The sequence below is a fragment of the Molothrus aeneus genome, chromosome 15 (assembly GCF_037042795.1).
Source record: "Molothrus aeneus isolate 106 chromosome 15, BPBGC_Maene_1.0, whole genome shotgun sequence".
Taxonomy (NCBI): Eukaryota; Metazoa; Chordata; class Aves; order Passeriformes; family Icteridae; genus Molothrus; species Molothrus aeneus.
The window spans coordinates 16,394,829-16,417,293 of record NC_089660.1 but is presented as its reverse complement, the minus strand read 5'-3'; the positions used below and the strand labels follow the sequence as shown (position 1 = coordinate 16,417,293).

Below are 22,465 nucleotides of genomic sequence, written 5' to 3'. Positions count from 1 at the left end.
GCAATTCACATAAACCCGAGTCCGAGAAACAAGGGGAAACACTGAGAAAAACCGCTACTAGCCAAAAGGAGAGCTATCAACAAAGCCTGTCAGCTGAAGCTATTACAGAGAAAAAATAAAAACTTCCGCTGGTACGTGGAGATACAGATGACGAATCCCCACTGACACCACGCAGAGAACACGCGGAAAACAACGATGACATTCCGGGAACTTTTAGAAACAGAACAAGCTCACGCTTCACAAACCTGTGGTGCGTCGGGATTGGCGGGCGGCTCTCCCTCGATGAGGTCAGTGCTCGGGCTCGGCTTCCCGCAGGAATCACCGCCCAGAAGCTCCTCCGCCGACAGGATGGGCACCGGCGGCGGCGGCGGCGGCCAAGCGGCCTCGGGCAGGGCGCGGGCGGGCGGCGGCACGCACAGGTTGTAGGAGTAGGGCAAGGTGCCCTCGCAGAAGTCGGCCGGGAAGGCGGCGCCGGCCAGCGAGAAGCGCTGCGCGCCCAGGCAGCGCAGCACGGCGGGCGGCCCGGCCCGGCGCAGCCGCGCCAGCACGGCCAGCGCCACGCTCAGCACCAAGAGCGCCGAGAGCAGCGCCAGCGCCAGCACCAGGTAGAACTGCAGCTCGGCCGCCGCCGCCGCCGCCTCGGCGCCCGCCGGCCGCTCGCTCAGCTCCGGCAGCGCCTCCTGCAAGCTCTCGGCCAGCACCACGCTCAGCGTGGCCGTGGCCGACAGCGCCGGCTGCCCGTGGTCCTTCACCACGGCCACCAGCCGCTGCTTGGCCGCGTCCCGCTCGCCCACGGCGCGCGCCGTGCGCACCTCGCCGCTGTGCAGCCCCACGCGGAACAGCGCCGGCTCCGACGCCTGCACCAGCTCGTAGGACAGCCACGCGTTGCGCCCCGCGTCCGCGTCCACCGCCACCACCTTGGCCACCAGGTAGCCGGCCTCGGCCGAGCGCGGAACCACCTCGAAAGGCGCCGCCGCCGCCGCCCCTCCCGGACCCTCTCCCGCCGCCGCCGCGGGCCAGAGCACCCTGGGCGCGTTGTCGTTGCGGTCCAGCACGAAGACGCGCACCGTGGCCGTGGAGCTGCGCGCCGGCGAGCCGCCGTCCTGCGCCCGCACGGCCACCGTGAACTCGCGGCACTGCTCGTAGTCCAAGGAGCGCTGCGCGTACAGCGCGCCGCTCCGCGCCTCCACCGACACCAGCGGCGCCGCGCCCGCCGCGCCCGCGCTGCCGCCCGCCAGCCAGTAGCTCACGCGCCCGTTGGCGCCCGCGTCCGCGTCCCGCGCCTGCACGCGCAGCACCAGCGCGCCCGCCGCGTTGTTCTCCGCCACGTACGCGCTGTACGCCGCCTCCTCGAACACCGGCGCGTTGTCGTTCACGTCCGACACCTCCAGCACCAGCTCCCTGCTGCTCCACAGCGCCGGCCTGCCCCGGTCCCGGGCCACCACCGTCACGCGCTGCTCCGACGCCTGCTCGCGGTCCAGCGCGCCCGATGTCACCACCTTGTACGAGCCGCCCGACGACGCCACGATCGACAGCGGCGCCTCTCCCGACAGCGAGCACGACACCTGACCGTTCTCGCCGGAGTCTCTGTCCCGAACTTTCAGCACGGCCACCACGGTGCCCGCTGGTGCGTCCTCGGGCACGGGACTCGACAGGGACAAAATCGTGATCTCGGGCGCGTTGTCATTCTCGTCCGAGATGTCGATCTGCACTTCGCAGTCATCGCTGAGCCCGCCTCCGTCCGTCGCCTCAACGGTGAAGACGTATTTTTTTTTCTCCTCGAAATCGAGGGCACCCGCTGTCCTCACTTCTCCACTCTCGCTGTCGATAATGAACAACGCCCTGACAGATTCCGAGACGCTGCCCAAGGAGTAGGACACTCGCCCGTTCGAGCCTGCATCGGCATCCGTCGCCCGTACCCGCAGCACCACCGACTCCACTGGCAGATTCTCCGCCACTCGCGCCTCGTAGACGCTTTTGCTGAACACGGGTGGGTTGTCATTTGCGTCTGTAACGTTGATGCGCACCTGGACACTCCCAGACCTCGCGGGGTCCCCGCCATCGACCGCCATCAACACGAGATCAAAAGAGCTCTGCTTCTCCCGGTCCAACACTCTCTCCAGGACTAATTCCGGCTGCTTCTTTCCACCCGGCTTTTCCTTCATTGACATTGAGAACGACGGGTTGCTCGTAAGTTGATAAGTCAGAACTGAGTTGCTTCCTGCGTCTGCATCTCGCGCCATCTCCAGGGGAAACCGAGCACCGGGAGGGATCAATTCACCGATCTCGAGGTCCAGAACAGCCTTGCTGAAGACTGGGGAGTTGTCATTCACGTCCTCGATGGTCACCTCGACGTGGAAAATATTCAGCGGGTTGTGCACCAGCACCTCGAAGCTGACGGAGCAGGTCGCCGACTCACCGCACATCTCCTCCCGGTCCAGCCTCTCGTTCACGTACAGGTTCCCGTTCTCCTCATTCACAGTGAAGTATTGCTTCTCCTCGCTCAGCCGCAGCTTGCGCGCCGGCAGCTCGTCCGCGCTGAGCCCCAGGTCCCGCGCCAGCGGCCCCACGAGCGAGCCTCTGCCCAGCTCCTCGGGGATGGCGTAGCGGAGTCGCTCGCCCGCCGCCCGGCACCACACGCACAGCAGCAGCAGCAGCGCGGCCAGCAGCGCTCGCCCGCCGCCCGGCCCGCGCCTCTGCCGCCTCTGCCTCACCGCCATTCTCTGCCCACTGCGCTCGCCGCGCTCCTGCCGACTGCCGCTGCCCTGCCTCCCTTCCAGCCGCTCTCGCCGCCCAAAACAGACACCGCTCAAACACACCCAGCTCGCCGCGCCGCCTCTCGCCGCCTCTCGCTGCTGCTGCTGCTGGCGGTGCCGCTGCCGCTGTGGCCGGCGCCGGCCGAGCGAGCAGCCTGCGGGGGCAGGACGCTGCGGCGGCGGCGGCGGCGGCTCCAGCGCCGCTCGGCGCCGGCCAACAGCGACACCCGGAGGCGCCGCCGCGACACTGCAGCCGCCGCATGCCCGCGCTCAGCGGGGCCCGGCTTTGGCCGGGGCTCAGCGCCTGCACCGGCCCCGGGGGCTCTCCCCGACTGCAAACACCCACAGCAGCAGCTCTTCCTTAACCACAAGTAGGAACCCTTATGATTGCAGCAGCAATATCCGTGTGATAACGATCTATTTATTTCTAGCTGCAATAGACACGGAAACAAATATTCCTCCTTATCAAATATTTTCTGCACTCTCTGGTTTGAGATGGCATGAAAATCAGAAACCAAATATGTGTTCCCAAAGAACAAATTGGTTGTCTCATGCACAGTCAAGGAACTGAAGCCAAAATCTGAAAAGATGATTGCTGAGATGTTTTACAATTTAATTGTTCCAGTGGTACCCGAGATATTCTTTGCCCATCACCTGTGCAAAACCAGTACAAATCAAGAGGACATGTTTACAGTGATTAACACTTGCAGAGAAATGTGAAGCCCAGAAGCAATGAATCTGCACTCAGATAAGTGCCAGTGTACATATATACCTGGCAGAGAATAAGAAAGTGCAAAGCAGTGCAGACTCTGCCCTGTGTCCATCCTTACACTGACTCCCCTTCCATCCAGTAAACCTTCTGTGCTTTTGGTGGAAACTCAAAAATTAGGCCTGCCACAATTACTGATTTAATATTTCCATTGTTTTGATTTTCCTAACCTCTAGGCAAAAGTCTCAACATCTCCCCAATCCGTTTTAGGACTGCAAAATCAGCTGAATGGTTTTCAATGAATTCTGAAGATTCATATACAAACTCCAAACTTCCATCTGACCCCATCAGAGTGGGGGACATATTCCAGTGCTGTGATTTACCAGTGCTTTACCACAACACAGCCTTAAAAATTCTTTCCCAGAACACCTGGAAACTCACTTAGGCCTCAAGGTGCAAGCTAGGCAAGCTGCAGGAATTTTAAAGGACTATGAGGTCTCTTCGACTGGATTAAATGACTTTACTAAGCAGCAGAACAACAGAAATCTTTGGCACTTACTCTATCAAAGAAGCCAAGCCAAATATCTCCCACTGCCATACATGGGGCCAGTCATTGGCCACTGTGACACAGCAGGGCCTGTGCAATGTAGGAAACCACAGAGAGCAGCTCGTAGCTGTGTGGACCTCAGAGACACAAGAAGAATCCCCAGGTAAGTGGAATTGGACAGCAGCATTTTACAGCTATCCACTTGAGTTAAGCAGTTTTTTCATTTTCCTCGCACACACTGTTCTGTCTTCATTTGGTTCTCAAGGGAAGTTACTGTTTCCTGCAAAGCAGCACTCACAAGTAGGAAGGAAACATGAACCATGGCCTTCCAGGAAACAGAGCCTGAATTGAGATCCAAGGTGGAAAATGTAATTACCACTTTCATGAACTCTCTATCAAACTATGCACTTCCCCTCTTTTATCACATGCACAGATCCACAAAGATGTGACATTTTTACATCTCTTTACATACGACAAAATTAGAACACAGATGTACCCCCCTCACATGTCCTCATTCTACATCAGCTGTAATAACATGTCAAGAAAAGAAAACCACTCAAGCAATGCAGGGATGCATTAGGAGTGCATTCAGAGAAACTCACCCAGAGGAAATCTCAGACCTCTATGTGGGCAAGGAAATTCATTCCCGACAGCACCTGGAGCCCACTGAGGTGTCAGGCTGGAAGTGAGACCTTGAAATCTTGTTCTGGACTGCCAGTGTGACTTCATTTCATGAAACACTCCAGAGCTCTCATCAGCTTTTCTACTATGTGGCCTGCTCATACCCCACAGATTTGAAGGCCTATGTTTGAAGGCCTAAGTTTGAAGGCCTATGTTTGAAGGCCTATGCTTAAAGGCCTGATTTTAAAGACCCAAGTTTAAAGGCCTATGTTTAAAAGCCTAAGTTTTAATGCCTGTGTTTGAAGGCCTATGTTTGAAGGCCTATGTTTGAAGGCCTATGTTTGAAGGTCTATGTTTAAAGGCCGATCTTTGAAGGCCTATGCTTAAAGGACTAAGTTAAAGCCTATATTTGAAGGCCTACGTTTAAAGGCGTAAGTTTTAAGGCCTAACTTGTGTCAGCTTTAACAAGTACATAAGACACATATCGAATATCTAGAGGTAAGGCACTGCAAGAAATTCCTTTGGAGAAAAAGCAAAGAAAAATGCACACAACCACAACTATGTGATCCATATAACAGCTAGGGAAAACTGAATATTTATACCAACCCTTTAGATATTTCAGCAATTCTTCCACCAGCCCTGTCTCTGCACAGGCACAATGCTCAGACATCACCCAACAGGGACCCCTTTGCAGACAGACAACACTGGAAGAAGTTTCCCACACAACTTCTCCTTATGGAGAGCAGGGATCACAACACAGGTCCACACATATGGACTCTGCTCACCACTGATATTTGAAGAAATGTAAAATGACTAAACAGTCATAAGTAATATGTAGCTCAGTTAAAGACTCAGATCAGGATCAATACAAAGATGTCATCATTCTTCCTAAACATATGGACAGTTTTGGATATATGCCACTTGGGAACCATTCATGTGAAATCTATGTCTACATCCAAGAGCTACCACTCACAGGGAAGAGCTGTATCAGACATGGCAGAGGATAAAATGAGTGACTTTCTGGCATGTGCTTCAAATAAAAGCTCCAAACCTGGACTTTGCTGGAAAATTAGACTCTCCCATCCCTACAATCCTACCAATTTCAATTAAAAAAAAAAACAAAACATCAGCAGTAACATCAGCAAGCAAGAGCCATTAATAACATCTGAAGGTTTGCTCAAAGCTTGGAAAAACTTAGTACAAACACAGTGAAACTCTACATCACAGCTTTAACAAGGACACATAGCTGGGCAAATGACATTTCCCGCAGCATTTCTTAGACACAGAAGCCCTGAGGCATGCACTGCCCTGGGCATTGCTTGCAGACAAATGCATTGGAGGATTGCCATCCTTTTCTGGACACAGGAAAAGAAAAGGGCACTTGGTGTAAGTGGCACAGGCCTTGGCACACCCAAATCATAGAACCCCGCTCTGCCTGCTGAGGGGCCAGTCTCTCCCTGGGAGCAATCTCTCCCTGACTGTTCACCATGAGGATGTTACAACTAAGATCAGTGACTCCAGAGATGTTTACAGATAGAGTTTCAGACACACACAGGCCCATCTCTACCTGGTCAGGACAAACAAGTCAACAGTTAAACTATCATTCACAGAGAGCACACCATTGTAGAAAAGCAAGCTTATGAATCCACAGCTTGGTCATTTATAATCTGAACATATTCACTTTATGTAGTCCAGCAATGGACCATGGAAGTTAAAAACAAACCTGCTTTCTCTCCAACAGTGCTTCCTCACACACTGCACCTGCAAGAGTCTCCTGAAGCTCGTTACAGATTGTTTGGTTCTCTCTGATCTTTACCATTAGCAGAGGAACTCCACTGCAAGAAAAGTTGCAGAGATAACTTACCAAGGCTAACATTAAACTTCTTAACCTGTCCATGTGAGAAATAAAACAACTTCTCCCATTAAAAATTTCAGGAAACATATCTATGAATGTCTTTCCCTGTCGAGTTGTAAAATGAAAGGGATGTATGGAACAGCAAGGGAAATGTAAGAGACGTGATCTGATACTGCCAAATACAAAGGCCCATCTTAAGATCAGTACAAAGGACAAGACAAGAAGATAACATCTGCGGAAAATAAGGAATCACTCTCATCTAGATTAGGCTCTTGCAGAAAATACATAATCTAGGTGTTAAAAGTGGGGATTGGAATAAATTTCGTTACTGCAAAGCGCCCATTGTGACATTTCAGAATAGAATATATAGGGCTATAAATTTAATATATTGACAATACATTAAATACATTAAAATACAATAAATACATTACAAGAACCTGTAAACAGGCTTGTTCTCCTTAGAACTTCAGTAATATCTGTTAAGCCACACATACTTGGGAAAGAGAAAATTACATTACATTATACCACAGATCAGCACTGAAAACGCATCTTATCTTATCTTATCTTAATCTTATCTTATCACTTAACAGTTTTCCACAGACAGAGCCCACTATTTGCATCTCCTGCCTCTAAAATCTTGCATATTGTGTCTCGACCTTGATCCCTTGAAAGCAGTTTCCATCAAAATACCAGATATTCAGAGGGTTTCCCTTACACATGCACCAGGATAACCAATAGCCTTAAACAGGTATCTTTACAGCTCTCTACTAAGAGGGAAGAAATATTTTCCTGTCAAATACATCTCAGAGAAGAAGCCGGAAGGAGGTGAAACCCTACTTGTCCATCAAAAGATACTGAGGCAGCGACGATCACATGATACAGAAAAAACTTCATTTAGAAAAACCCTCCAGCCAAGATCAGTCTCCCATATCATGCATCCCTCACAAACTGGAAAGCCAAGACCCGACCCCATGTCCACCGTGGTGTAGCAATAAGCCACGAGATCAGCACGTCCCTAAAAGATACTTTGCCTTCCATGTCAGCAAACAGGACTCTGTAGGAGTCTGAAAAAAGTAGAGAAGCAATAAAAGAAGGAAAAGCGGATAGAAATTGGTATGGGAACTCACCGGGACGGAGGCGGGATCCGCGGGGAGGGCTCCGGCCGGGTCCCCGTCCCCGAGCAGCGGCGCGGGCTCGTCGGGCGGCGGCCGGGCCGGGAGGGTGTCGCAGCAGCTGGCGGCCGAGAAGCGCAGGTGGCTCTTGCGCGAGTCGGCCGTGAGCGACACGTCGTGCGAGTAGGACTGCAGGAAGGCGCGCACGCCGTCGATGCCCACGAAGTGCGAGACGGGCACGCCGCGCAAGGCGCCGCTGTCCGGCGGCAGCAGCTGCTGGCGGTGGCAGCGGCGCAGGCGCAGCGCCAGCAGCAGCAGCAGGAAGGCCACGAAGAGGCACGAGACGGCGGCCACGGCCAGCACGAGCCAGCGCGTCAGGCTGGCGGCCGGCTCGCCCGGCGCCGCCGCCTCGTGGGCCGCGCTGCCCAGCTCGGCCAGCAGCTCGGCCACGCTCTCGGCCAGCACCACGCTCAGCGTGGCCGTGGCCGACAGCGCCGGCCGCCCGTGGTCCCGCACCAGCACCAGCAGGCTGTGGCGCGCCGCGTCGCGGGCCAGCGGCGAGCGCGCCGTGCGCACCTCGCCGCTGTGCAGCCCCACGCGGAACAGCCCCGGCTCCGTGGCCTTGGCCAGCTCGTAGGACAGCCACGCGTTCTGCCCCGCGTCCGCGTCCACCGCCACCACCTTGGCCACCAGCGCGCCGGCCTCGGCCCAGCGCGGCGCCAGCTCCACGCCCGACCACGCCGCAGCAGCGCCCGAGCCCGCCGCTGCGGCCGGCGCCGGGTACAGCACCTGCGGCGCGTTGTCGTTCTCGTCCACGATCAGCAGCCGCACCGACACGTTGCTGCTCAGCGCCGGCGCGCCGCCGTCCTCCGCCCGCACGCACAGCTGCAGCTCGCGCAGCTGCTCGTAGTCCAAGGAGCGCAGCGCGTACAGCGCGCCCGTCTCCGCCTGCACCGACACGTACGACGACAGCGGCGCGCCCCGCACCCGCCCCTCCGCCAGCCGGTAGCGCACGCGCGCGTTCTGCCCCCAGTCCGCGTCCGTGGCGCGCACCGTCAGCACCAGCGCGCCCGCCGCGTTGTTCTCCGCCAGCCGCGCGCTGTAGCGCTCCTCCAAGAACACCGGCGCGTTGTCGTTCACGTCCAGCACCCGCAGCGCCAGCACCGCGCTGCTCTGCAGCGCCGGCGACCCGCCGTCGGCCGCCCGCACCGTCACGTTGTACTCCGACACCTGCTCCCGGTCCAGCTCTCTCGCGGTCACCACACTGTAGTAGCTGCCGTGAGAGCTCTGCAGCCGGAATGGGACATCCCCTTGAAGCGAGCAGCGCACTTCACCATTCGCCCCCGAGTCCAGATCCTGGACATGCAAAAGGGCCACCACGGTCCCCGTCGGGGCGTCTTCGGAAATCTCACTCAGTGCTGATCGTAACGAAATCTCGGGTGCGTTGTCGTTGACGTCTGTCACTGTGATAGTAACTTTCGTTGTGTCATAAAGCTCTCCTCCGTCTTGTGCCTGAACCTCAAGTTCATGGGAGGAGATCTTCTCGAAGTCCAAAGCATTTCTAACGGTTATTTCTCCTGTCTTAGAGTCCAGGTCAAAAAGTTCCGACGCCCGGTCTGAAATTTTATGGAAGCTATATTTAACCTGCCCGTTCAGACCCTCGTCGGCATCCGTGGCCGTGACGGTGACGAGGGTGGAGCCCACGGGCACGTCCTCGGGCACACGCACCGTGTACTCCGCCTGGCTGAACACGGGCGCGTTGTCGTTCGCGTCCAGCACCGTCACGCGGATCCGAGCCGTGCCCGTCCGTGCCGGATCGCCGCCGTCGCTCGCCCTCAGCACCAGCTCGTGAAACGCCGCCTCCTCCCGGTCCAGCGCCTTGGCCAGCACCAGCTCGGGACGCTGATCGCCGCCGGGGCCCGCCTGCACGGCCAGCGAGAAGTGCTCGTCACCGCTCAGCTCGTAGCTCTGCAGGGAATTCTGGCCCGAGTCCGGATCTTGTGCTTCTCGGAGGGGAAACCGCGACCCTGGGGCTGTCGTCTCGCTTACTCTCAATTCTTTTTCCGTCTCTCGGAACCTGGGGGAGTTGTCGTTAACGTCTGTGATTTCCACTTCTATTTCATAAAACTTCATTTCCTCCTCCACTATCAGCTCACAGCGCAGCACGCATTGCTGCACACGCTCGCACAGCTGCTCTCTGTCGATCCTCTCTGCCGTCACTAAATGTCCCGTCTTCCCGTGCAGAGCAAAATACTGCGTCCTACCCTTGGAAACAACACGGACGGCATTATCGCGGATCTCCGTTAGCTGCAGCCCCAGGTCCTTGGCCACGTCGCCCACGAACGAGCCCTTGGGCATCTCCTCGGGCACCGAGTAGCGCAGCTGCCCCCACGCCGCCTCCCACGCCGCCAGCAGCACGGCCCAGAGCAGAGCTCGCTGCCGCCGGCCCCAGCGCCTCCCCGCCGCGCACATCTCGCCCGCGGAACCGCCGGCACCGCAGCACCGCCGATCCAATCCCGCTGCCACTCAATGCTCTCAGATCCTGCACCGTGCGCAGCTGCCGCTGCCTCCGCCTGGCTCCACAATGGACCAGCACCGCGGGGACGATCGGGGACCGCACGTTCCGACAGGCAGCGAACAACCGAGCGAGCCGATCCGCAGCGGGCGGGGCTGCCGGTAGCGCTCCGAGCTTCCTCTCGCTCCTCTCGGTCAACAGCGGCGCCCGCAGCCTCCTCCCGGCACTGCAGGCACCGAGCGCTGCCCAGCGCTGCCCGCCCTGCCTTGCTCCATACAGGCCACGGTCGCCACCGAGATGTCGCTTTTCGTCCAGCGCCGATCTCCTGCCTCCGCATTTCTCCAGCCCATCTCTGCTTTCATCCTCCAGGCTATCACCATCGGGAGGAAGCCAGAGGCATTCCGCGGGCGGGGTTCTTTAATCGCACGGGAAACTCATTACTTTCTACTGTCATTATACGTAAGTTAAAATAGATATTTTGCCCTGTAGCTTATTCTTAAGCTTATCGTTTTTGTTCAGAAGCACCTTCAACAACAGCCTCCCATACAGAGAACGGGAAGATAGCATATCCCGAAGAAACAAAGCTATCCGGGTTATTAACAAAGCGGGACAAGAGCAATTGAATACTGCTTGAATTCAGGGAGCCCATTGTTACAGAATTCAATTATGGGTATAAATAAAAATGTAGCTGAAACTCTCAAGGTAAAGTTTCAGGACTTTAAATATTTGACATCCTTTCCTAGGGGATGCGCCTAGTGTTTCCTTAGTTTATACAGATTTACGTTTAATCAAATAATTGTAGTTTTCCTTTTTTTCAGAAATCAACCTCTAAAGCACTAAAGCTCGTTAGGAAACTATTCCTCTAAGTATCTCTTAATGACATTCTTGGCTATGTGTTGAAGAAAATAATTATGGGACCATATAATAAAAGTACAACAAAGGAAACTGTGCTGACCACTAATCAATGTGCAAATGGGCATGATTCAAGTGCCTAAACCCTCCTCTGGCCAATCTCCCTCATATGGGATCCCTTAATATCTCAGATGTTTATCCTAATAAACAGAATTGCAAAGTTTTGCTGTTCTCGAGATATTTGAGACCTGCTAACACCCCCAACATCGTTGTGAGATAGAAAAATAACAATCTCTGAAACAGAAATCTTTCAGCACTCTCACCAGTGTATGAAATAAAGATGAAGAGCAAAACAGAGCGAACGGCCAGCCAGGACGCATAACGAAGCCATCTGGTCCCACTACAGCATTCCCCCGAAAACGTGTGACAATCTCTTCCTTCACTCAGAAAAAAGAGTGAAAGGAACTTTCCACACTCCTTTCCTTTCTAAATCCAACCGGGAAAAAAAAATATTAACGAACGGGTTTGGGTCAAGCTATACACGAGTTCCAAGTACACCCTTTCCGAACAAATCAGTAAGGGAAGAAATATCTCCAGATCCAGATGTCAGTGCTCTCTTTTTTTCCCTTGACCCCGTCATGTGGAATCAGACATTCTCGTTCCACAGAATACGAATCTGCTTTCAATGTTGCTAACATATTCAAATTTATGGAGCACAATTGTTAAAGACAAAAACTCGACCCTAAAGCTGAACCTGTGACCAAGGAAGAACCAAGGGCTTCCTGCTCGCCATGAACGGGGGATAGCCCGTTCCTTCACTCAGTCCGTCACGGAGACAGGACTGTGCAACTCACATAAACACAACTCCGAGAAACATGGAGAAACACTGAGAAACACCGCTACTAGCCGAAAGGAGAGCTATCATCAAAGCCTGTCAGCTGAACTTCTTACAGACAAAAAATGACAAACTTCCGCTGCTACGTGGAGATACAGATGAAGAATACCCACTGAGAGCACACCGAGAATACCCGGGGAAACAAAGATGACGTTTCGGGAACTTTTAGAAACAGAAGAAGCCCAAAATTTACAGACCTGTGGTGCATCGGGATTGGCAGGCGGCTCTGCCTCGATGAGGTCAGTGCTCGGGCTCGGCTTCCCGCAGGAATCGCCGCCCAGAAGCTCCTCCGCCGACAGGATGGGCACCGGCGGCGGCGGCGGCCAAGCGGCCTCGGGCAGGGCGCGGGCGGGCGGCGGCACGCACAGGTTGTAGGAGTAGGGCAAGGTGCCCTCGCAGAAGTCGGCCGGGAAGGCGGCGCCGGCCAGCGAGAAGCGCTGCGCGCCCAGGCAGCGCAGCACGGCGGGCGGCCCGGCCCGGCGCAGCCGCGCCAGCACGGCCAGCGCCACGCTCAGCACCAAGAGCGCCGAGAGCAGCGCCAGCGCCAGCACCAGGTAGAACTGCAGCTCGGCCGCCGCCGCCGCCGCCTCGGCGCCCGCCGGCCGCTCGCTCAGCTCCGGCAGCGCCTCCTGCAAGCTCTCGGCCAGCACCACGTGCAGCGTGGCCGTGGCCGACAGCGCCGGCTGCCCGTGGTCCTTCACCACGGCCACCAGCCGCTGCTTGGCCGCGTCCCGCTCGCCCACGGCGCGCGCCGTGCGCACCTCGCCGCTGTGCAGCCCCACGCGGAACAGCGCCGGCTCCGACGCCTGCACCAGCTCGTAGGACAGCCACGCGTTGCGCCCCGCGTCCGCGTCCACCGCCACCACCTTGGCCACCAGGTAGCCGGCCTCGGCCGAGCGCGGAACCACCTCGAAAGGCGCCGCCGCCGCCGCCCCTCCCGGACCCTCTGCCGCCGCCGTCGCCGTCGCCGCGGGCCAGAGCACCCTGGGCGCGTTGTCGTTGCGGTCCAGCACGAAGACGCGCACCGTGGCCGTGGAGCTGCGCGCCGGCGAGCCGCCGTCCTGCGCCCGCACGGCCACCGTGAACTCGCGGCACTGCTCGTAGTCCAAGGAGCGCTGCGCGTACAGCGCGCCGCTCCGCGCCTCCACCGACACCAGCGGCGCCGCGCCCGCCGCGCCCGCGCTGCCGCCCGCCAGCCAGTAGCTCACGCGCCCGTTGGCGCCCGCGTCCGCGTCCCGCGCCTGCACGCGCAGCACCAGCGCGCCCGCCGCGTTGTTCTCCGCCACGTACGCGCTGTACGCCGCCTCCTCGAACACCGGCGCGTTGTCGTTCACGTCCGACACCTCCAGCACCAGCTCCCTGCTGCTCCACAGCGCCGGCCTGCCCCGGTCCCGGGCCACCACCGTCACGCGCTGCTCCGACGCCTGCTCGCGGTCCAGCGCGCCCGATGTCACCACCTTGTACGAGCCGCCCGACGACGCCACGATCGACAGCGGCGCCTCTCCCGACAGCGAGCACGACACCTGACCGTTCTCGCCGGAGTCTCGATCCCGAACTTTCAGCACGGCCACTACGGTGCCAGTCGGGGCATCCTCGGGTACAGGGCTCGACAGCGACAAAATGGTGATTTCCGGGGCGTTGTCATTCTCGTCCGTGATATCTATTTGAGCCGTGCAGTGAGTCGTCAAGCCTCCTCCGTCCGTCGCCTCCAGCCTGAAGATGTATTTATTCTTCTCCTCGAAATCGAGGGCACTCAGTGTCCTGACCTCGCCGGTGTTGCTGTCGACAGTGAACAAAGCACGGATGATGTCCGGGACGTTGCCGAAGGAGTAGAACACCCGCGCATTGGAGCCTGCGTCCGCATCCGTGGCCACCACCTGCAACACCAGCGACCCTGCCGGCAGATTTTCCGCTACTCTCGCCTCGTAGAGGCTTTTGCTGAACACGGGTGGGTTGTCGTTGGCATCAGTAACGTTTATGTGAACCTGGACAGTCCCAGATCTCGCGGGCTCCCCGCCATCCACTGCCATCAGCAGCAGCTCAAAGGAGCTCTGTTTCTCTCGGTCCAAAGCTCTGTCCAGCACCAATTCCGGCTGCTTTCTTCCGTCAGGGCTCTCCTTCACGACCAGAGAGAAGGACGGGTCGCTGGTGAGCTGGTAAGTCAGCACCGAGTTGCTTCCTGCGTCCTCATCTCGGGCCATCTCCAGCGGGAAACGAGCACCGGGAACCGTCCATTCACCGACCTCGAGATCCAGAACAGCCTTCCTGAAGACCGGGCTGTTGTCATTCACGTCCTCGATCGCCACTTCGACATGGAAAATATTCAGCGGGTTGTGCACCAGCACTTCGAAGCTGACGGAGCACGTCGCCGAATCGCCGCACATCTCCTCCCGGTCCAGACTCTCGTTCACGTACAGGTTCCCGTTCTCCTCATTCACCGTGAAGTATTGCTTCTCCTCGCTCAGCCGCAGCTTGCGCGCCGGCAGCTCGTCCGCGCTGAGCCCCAGGTCCCGCGCCAGCGGCCCCACGAGCGAGCCTCTGCCCAGCTCCTCGGGGATGGCGTAGCGGAGCCGCTCGGCCGCCGCCCGGCACCACACGCACAGCAGCAGCAGCAGCAGCGCGGCCAGCAGCGCTCGCCCGCCGCCCGGCCCGCGCCTCTGCCGCCTCTGCCTCACCGCCATTCTCTGCCCACTGCGCTCGCCGCGCTCCTGCCGACTGCCGCTGCCCTGCCTCCCTTCCAGCCGCTCTCGCCGCCCAAAACAGACACCGCTCAAACACACCCAGCTCGCCGCGCCGCCTCTCGCCGCCTCTCGCTTCTGCTGCTGCTGCTGGCGGTGCCGCTGCCGCTGTGGCCGGCGCCGGCCGAGCGAGCAGCCTGCGGGGGCAGGACGCGGCGGCGGCGGCGGCGGCGGCTCCAGCGCCGCTCGGCGCCGGCCAACAGCGACACCCGGAGGCGCCGCCGCGACACTGCAGCCACCGCATGCCCGCGCTCAACGGGGCCCGGCTTTGGCCGGGGCTCAGCGCCTGCACCGGCCCCGGGGGCTCTCCCCGACTGCAAACACCCACAGCAGCAGCTCTTGCTTAACCACAAGTAGGAACCCTTATGATTGCAGCAGCAATATCCGTGTGGTAACGATCTATTTATTTCTAGCGGCAATAGACACGGAAACAAGTATTCCTCCTTATCAAAGATTTTCTGCACTCTCTGGTTTGAGGTAGCATGAAAATCAGAAACCAAATATGTGTTCCAAAAATCGAGATCGGTTTTCTCATGCACAGTCAAAGACCTGAAGCCAAAATCTGAAAAGATGATTGCTGAGATTATTTAAAATTTAATTGTTCCAGTTATACCCAAGATATTGTTTGCCCATCATCTGTGAAAAACGCATGCAAATCAAAAGAACATTTTTACAGTGAATAACACTTGCAGAGAAATGTGAAGCCCAGAAGCAGTGGATGTGCTCTCAGATAAATGCCAGTGTACATACATACCTGGCAGAGAATAACAAAGTGCAAAGCACTGCAGACTCTGGCTTACACTGACTCCCCTTCCATCCAGAAAACCTTCTGTGCTTTTGGTGGAAACTCAAAAATTTGGCCTGCTACAACAACTGATTTAATATTTCCATTGTTTTGATTTTCCTAACCTCTAGGCAAAAGTCTCAACATCTCCCCAATCCGTTTTAGGACTGCAAAATCAGCTGAATGGTTTTCAATGAATTCTGAAGATTCATATACAAACCCCAAACTTCCATCTGACCCCATCAGAGTGGGGGACATATTTCAGTGCTGTGATTTTCTGGTGCTTTACCACAACACAGCCTTAAAAATTCTTTCCCAGAACACCTGGAAACTCACTTAGGCCTCAAGGTGCAAGCTAGGCAAGCTGCAGGAATTATAAAGGACTATGAGGTCTCTTCGACTGGACTAAATGACTTTACTAAGCAGCAGAACAACAGAAATCCTTGGCACTTACTCTATCAAAGAAGCCAAGCCAAATATCTCCCACTGCCATACATGGGGCCAATCATTGGCCACTGTGACACAGCAGGGCCTGTGCAGTGCAGGAACCCACAGAGAGCAGCTCGTAGCTGTGTGGACCTCAGAGACACAAGAAGAATCCCCAGGTAAGTGGAATTGGACAGCAGCATTTTACAGCTACCATTTTACCATTTTACAGCTTTTTCATTTTCCTCACACACAACATTCTGTCTTCATTTGGTTCTCAAGGGAAGTTACTGTTTCCTGCAAAGCAGCACTCACAAGTGGGAAGGAAACATGAACCATGGCCTTCCAGGAAACAGAGCCTGAATTAAGATCCAAGGTGGAAAATGTAATTACCACTTTCATGAACTCTCTATCAAACTATGCACTTCCCCTCTTTTATCACATGCACAGATCCACAAAGATGTGACATTTTTACATCTCTTAACATATGACAAAATTAGAACACAGATGTACCCCCCTCACATGTCCTCATTCTACATCAGCTGTAATAACATGTCAAGAAAAGAAAGCCACTCAAGCACTGCAGGGATGCATTAGGAGTGCATTCAGAGAAACTCATCCAGAGGAAATCTCAGGCCTCTCTGTGGGCAAGGAAATTCATTCCCGACAGCACCTGGAACCCACTGAGGTGTCAGGCTGGAAGTGAGACCTTGAAATCTTGTTCTGGACTGCCAGTGTGACTTCATTTCATGAAACACTCCAGAGCTCTCATCAGCTTTTCTACTATGTGGCCTGCTCATACCCCACAGATTTGAAGGCCTAAGTTTGAAGGCCTAAGTTTGAAGGCCTAAGTTTGAAAGCCTAAGGTTAGAGGCCTATATTTGAACGCCTATGCTTAAAGGCCTGATTTTAAACACCCAAGTTTAAAGGCCTGTGTATAAAAGCCTATGTTTGAAGGCCTATGTTTGAAGGCCTGTGTTTGAAGGCCTGTGTTTGAAGGCCTATGTTTGAAGGCCGATCTTTGAAGGCCTATGCTTAAAGGCCTAAGTTAAAGCCTATATTTGAAGGCCTACGTTTAAAGGTGTAAGTTTGAAGGCCTAACTTGTGTCAGCTTTAACAAGTACATAAGACACATTTCGAATATCTAGAAGTAAGGCACTGCAAGAAATTCCTTTGGAGAAAAAGCAAAGAAAAATGCACACAACCATAACTATGTGATCCATAAAACAGCTAGGGAAAACTGAATATTTATACCAACCCTTTAGATATTTCAGCAATTCTTCCACCAGCCCTGTCTCTGCACAGGCACAATGCTCAGACATCACCCAACAGGGACCCCTTTGCAGACAGACACCACTGGAAGAAGTTTTCCACACAACTTCTCCTTATGGAGAGCAAGGATCACAACACAGGTCCACACATAGGGACTCTGCTCACCACTGATATTTGAAGAAATGTAAAATGACTAAACAGTCATAAGCAATATGTAGCTCAGTTAAAGACTCAGATCAGGATCAATACAAAGATGTCATCATTCTTCCTAAACACATGGACAGTTTTGGATATATGCCACTTGGGAACCATTCATGTGAAATCTATGTCTACATCCAAGAGCTACCACTCACAGGGAAGAGCTGTATCAGACATGGCAGAGGATAAAATGAGTGACTTTCTGGCATGTGCTTCAAATAAAAACTCCAAACCTGGACTTTGCTGGAAAATTAGACTCTCCCATCCCTACAATCCTACCAATTTCAATTAAAAAAAAAAAAAAGAAACAAAACATCAGCAGTAACATCAGCAAGCAAGAGCCATTAATAACATCTGAAGGTTTGCTCAAAGCTTGGAAAAGCTTGGTACAAACACAGTGAAACTCTACATCACAACTGTAACAAGGACACATAGCTGGGCAAATGACATTTCCCGCAGCATTTCTTAGACACAGAAGCCCTGAAGCATGCACTGCCCTGGGCATTGCTTGCAGACAAATGCATTGGAGGATTGCCATCCTTTTCTGGACACAGGAAAAGAAAAGGGCACTTGGTGTAAGTGGCACAGGCCTTGGCACACCCAAATCATAGAACCCCGCTCTGCCTGCTGAGGGGCCAGTCTCTCCCTGGGAGCAATCTCTCCCTGACTGTTCACCATGAGGATGTTACAAGTAAGATTACAGATATAAGTAAGATTCTAGAGATATTTTCAGATAGAGTTTCAGGCACATCCAGGCCCACCTCTACCTGGTCAGGACAAACAAGTCAGCAGATTAATCATCCCTTACAGAGAGCACCCCATTACAGGAAAGTAAACTTATGAACCCACAGCTTGGCCATTTATAATCTGAGCATATTCACTTTATCTAGTCCAGCAATGGACCATGGAAGTTAAAAACACACCTGCTCTCTCTCCAACAGGGCTTCCTCACACACTGCACCTGCAAGAGTCTCCTGAATCTCGTTACAGATTGTTTGGTTCTCTCTGATCTTTACCATTAGCAGAGGAACTCCACTGCAAGAAAAGTTGCAGAGACAACTTACCATCACTAGTATTTGACTTCGTAATGTGTGCAAGTGAGATATAAGATAATTGCTCCCATTAAAAATTTAAGGAAACACATCTATGAATATCTTTCCCTGACGAGTTGTAAAAATGAAAGGCATATATGAGACAAATGTAAGAGATGTGATCAGATACTACCAGATACAAAGGCCCATCTTAAAATCAGTGCAAAGAACAAGACAAGAAGATAACATCTCCAGAAATATAGGGCTCAAACTAATGTAGATTACAGCTTTTGGAGAAAATGCATAATCTAGGTATTAAAAGTAGGGATGTAATGAATTTCCTTATTGCAAAGCCCCCATTGCGACATTTCAGATTGGAATATATAGGGCTATTAATTAAATATTTTGGCTATACATTAAATATATTACAATACATTAATTACATTACAATAACCTGTAAACACACCTATTCTCAATAGAACTTCATTACTATCTGTTAACCCACACATATTTAGGATAGAGAAAATTGCATTCCTTTAAACTACAGATAAACACTGAAAAATTATCTTTCATCTTATCATCTCATCTTATCTTTTCTCTTAACAGTCTTTCACACACAGAGCCCAGTATTTGCATCTCCTGCCTCTAAGATCTTGCATGTTCTGTCTCGACCTTGATCTTTTGACAGCAGTTTCCATCAAAATACCAGATATTCAGAGGGTTTCCCTTACACATGCACCAGGATAACCTATAGACTTCAAACAGGTATCTTTAAATCTCTGTACTACGAGTGGAGAAATATTTGTCTGCCAAATGCATCTCAGAGGAGAAGCAGGAAGGAGGTGAAACAGTACCTGTCTGTCAAAAGATACTGAGGCAGCGAGGATCACATGATACAGAAAAAACTTCCTTTAAAAAACTCTCCAGCCAAGATCAGTCTCCCTTATCATGCATCCCTCAAACGCAGGAAAGCCAAGACCCGACCCCATGTCCGCCGTGGTGTAGCAATAGGCCACGAGATCAGCACGTCCCTAAAAGATACTTTGCCTTCCATGTCAGCAAACAGGACTCTGTAGGAGTTCGAAAAAAGTAGAGAAGCAATAAAAGAAGGAAAAGCGGATAGAAATTGGTATGGGAACTCACCGGGACGGAGGCGGGATCCGCGGGGAGGGCGCCGGCCGGGTCCCCGTCCCCGAGCAGCGGCGCGGGCTCGTCGGGCGGCGGCCGGGCCGGGAGGGTGTCGCAGCAGCTGGCGGCCGAGAAGCGCAGGTGGCTCTTGCGCGAGTCGGCCGTGAGCGACACGTCGTGCGAGTAGGACTGCAGGAAGGCGCGCACGCCGTCGATGCCCACGAAGTGCGAGACGGGCACGCCGCGCAAGGCGCCGCTGTCCGGCGGCAGCAGCTGCTGGCGGTGGCAGCGGCGCAGGCGCAGCGCCAGCAGCAGCAGCAGGAAGGCCACGAAGAGGCACGAGACGGCGGCCACGGCCAGCACGAGCCAGCGCGTCAGGCTGGCGGCCGGCTCGCCCGGCGCCGCCGCCTCGTGGGCCGCGCTGCCCAGCTCGGCCAGCAGCTCGGCCACGCTCTCGGCCAGCACCACGCTCAGCGTGGCCGTGGCCGACAGCGCCGGCCGCCCGTGGTCCCGCACCAGCACCAGCAGGCTGTGGCGCGCCGCGTCGCGGGCCAGCGGCGAGCGCGCCGTGCGCACCTCGCCGCTGTGCAGCCCCACGCGGAACAGCCCCGGCTCCGTGGCCTTGGCCAGCTCGTAGGACAGCCACGCGTTCTGCCCCGCGTCCGCGTCCACCGCCACCACCTTGGCCACCAGCGCGCCGGCCTCGGCCCAGCGCGGCGCCAGCTCCACGCCCGACCACGCCGCAGCAGCGCCCGAGCCCGCCGCTGCGGCCGGCGCCGGGTACAGCACCTGCGGCGCGTTGTCGTTCTCGTCCACGATCAGCAGCCGCACCGACACGTTGCTGCTCAGCGCCGGCGCGCCGCCGTCCTCCGCCCGCACGCACAGCTGCAGCTCGCGCAGCTGCTCGTAGTCCAAGGAGCGCAGCGCGTACAGCGCGCCCGTCTCCGCCTGCACCGACACGTACGACGACAGCGGCGCGCCCCGCACCCGCCCCTCCGCCAGCCGGTAGCGCACGCGCGCGTTCTGCCCCCAGTCCGCGTCCGTGGCGCGCACCGTCAGCACCAGCGCGCCCGCCGCGTTGTTCTCCGCCAGCCGCGCGCTGTAGCGCTCCTCCAAGAACACCGGCGCGTTGTCGTTCACGTCCAGCACCCGCAGCGCCAGCACCGCGCTGCTCTGCAGCGCCGGCGACCCGCCGTCGGCCGCCCGCACCGTCACGTTGTACTCCGACACCTGCTCCCGGTCCAGCTCTCTCGCGGTCACCACACGGTAGTAGTCTTCATAGGATTTCTCCAGGCGGAACGGGACGTTCTTGTCGATCGAGCAGCGCACATCACCGTTTTCCCCCGAGTCCCGGTCCTGCACATGCAAGAGTGCGACAACAGTTTCCAGAGGGGCATCCTCCGAGATCTCGTTAAGAGCCGACCTCACCGAAATCTTGGGCACGTTGTCGTTGACGTCTGTCACGGTGATCACCACTTTTGCAGTATCGGAGAGCTCTCCTCCGTCATGTGCTTGAACCTCAAATTCGTGGGAGGAGATTTCCTCGAAATCTAAGTCGTCCTTAACAGTTATTTCTCCTGTCTCAGAGTCGAGATTAAAATGTTCTGAGGCTCGGTCTGAAATTTTATGGAAGCTGTATTTCACCTTCCCGTTCAGACCCTCGTCGGCGTCCGTAGCTGTGACAGTGACGAGGGTGGAGCCCACGGGCACGTCCTCGGGCACACGCACCGTGTACTCCGCCTGGCTGAACACGGGCGCGTTGTCGTTCGCGTCCAGCACCGTCACGCGGATCCGAGCCGTGCCCGTCCGTGCCGGATCGCCGCCGTCGCTCGCCCTCAGCACCAGCTTGTGAAACGCCGCCTCCTCTCGGTCCAGCGCCTTGGCCAGCACCAGCTCGGGACGCTGATCGCCGCCGGGGCCCGCCTGCACGGCCAGCGAGAAGTGCTCGTCACCGCTCAGCTCGTAGCTCTGCAGGGAATTCTGGCCCCAGTCAGGATCGTGAGCTTCGGCCAGGGGAAACCGGGACCCCAGGGCTGTCATCTCACTAAGTCTCAGTTCTTTTTCTGCCTGTCGAAAGCTGGGCGCATTGTCGTTAATATCCGTAATCTCGACTTCGATTCCGTAAACCTGCATCTGTCCCTCCACTATCAGCTCACAGCGCAGCACGCATTTCTCCACCAGCCGGCACAGCTGCTCTCTGTCGATCCTCTCTGCCGTCACTAAATGTCCCGTCTTCCCGTGCAAAGCGAAATACTGCGTCGTGCTTTCGGAGACAACACGGACGGCATTATCGCGGATCTCCGTCAGCTGCAGCCCCAGGTCCTTGGCCACGTCGCCTACGAACGAGCCCTTGGGCATCTCCTCGGGCACCGAGTAGCGCAGCTGCCCCCACGCCGCCTCCCACGCCGCCAGCAGCACGGCCCAGAGCAGAGCTCGCTGCCGCCGGCCCCAGCGCCTCCCCGCCGCGCACATCTCCGCAGCAGCCCCGCAGCACCGTCGGGAGCTCTCCTCCGCCGCTCACCGATCTGGTTCACGGTATCGCTGCGGCGCTCTGCCCCGGCCGCTCCTTTCAGGCCCTTCTGAGCCCCTTCAGCACCGATCCGCACCGCGGGGATGATCCCAGACTGCTCCGCCGCCGACTCACACACCGGGACCGCGAGAGAGCCGGGCCGCAGCGGGCGGGGCTGCAGAGCACCGAGCTCCCTCTCGCTCCTCTCGGTCAACAGCGGCGCCCGCAGCCTCCTCCCGGCACTGCACGCAGTGAAATGCCATGTATTTATTTTAATACGACGGACGGAGGATTACGAGTCCTAACACAGTAATCAAAAGCAGAACTTTCATCACAAATATTTGTAGAAGACCTGATGAAATGACCCGCGCAAGGGTAGCGAAAGAAAACCGTCTCTGATATACAGCTGTAGGTTACTTTATCACTCTGTGCCAACTCTATTTACAGCTACCCAGGATGCAGGAAAACTCCTGTAATGAACCTATCCAGTTTATATGTAATTATATTCAATCAAGTT

At 55.6% G+C, this 22,465-nt stretch overlaps 3 protein-coding genes and 1 pseudogene across 3 annotated transcripts; all 4 read right to left on the bottom strand.

The window, feature by feature from the left end:
- Nucleotides 1-230: 230 nt before the first annotated feature.
- On the bottom strand, nt 231-2,720 carry LOC136563222 (protocadherin gamma-B5-like). The gene has a single exon (XM_066560461.1). It carries the CDS (start codon nt 2,718-2,720, stop codon nt 231-233), a length of 2,490 nt encoding a protein of 829 aa, XP_066416558.1.
- Nucleotides 2,721-2,809: 89 nt separating this feature from the next.
- On the bottom strand, nt 2,810-10,072 carry LOC136563221 (protocadherin gamma-A10-like). Its single transcript, XM_066560460.1, has 2 exons — nt 7,616-10,072; nt 2,810-3,088 (listed from the first exon to the last, which is right to left on the bottom strand). The coding sequence occupies exons 1-2, from the start codon at nt 10,070-10,072 to the stop codon at nt 2,810-2,812; spliced, it is 2,736 nt and encodes a 911-aa protein (XP_066416557.1).
- Nucleotides 10,073-11,944: 1,872 nt separating this feature from the next.
- LOC136563220 (protocadherin gamma-B5 pseudogene) lies at nt 11,945-14,543 on the bottom strand (annotated as a pseudogene).
- An 89-nt stretch (nt 14,544-14,632) lies between these two features.
- On the bottom strand, nt 14,633-21,911 carry LOC136563219 (protocadherin gamma-A10-like). Its single transcript, XM_066560458.1, has 2 exons — nt 19,455-21,911; nt 14,633-14,914 (listed from the first exon to the last, which is right to left on the bottom strand). The coding sequence occupies exons 1-2, from the start codon at nt 21,909-21,911 to the stop codon at nt 14,633-14,635; spliced, it is 2,739 nt and encodes a 912-aa protein (XP_066416555.1).
- Nucleotides 21,912-22,465: the final 554 nt, after the last annotated feature.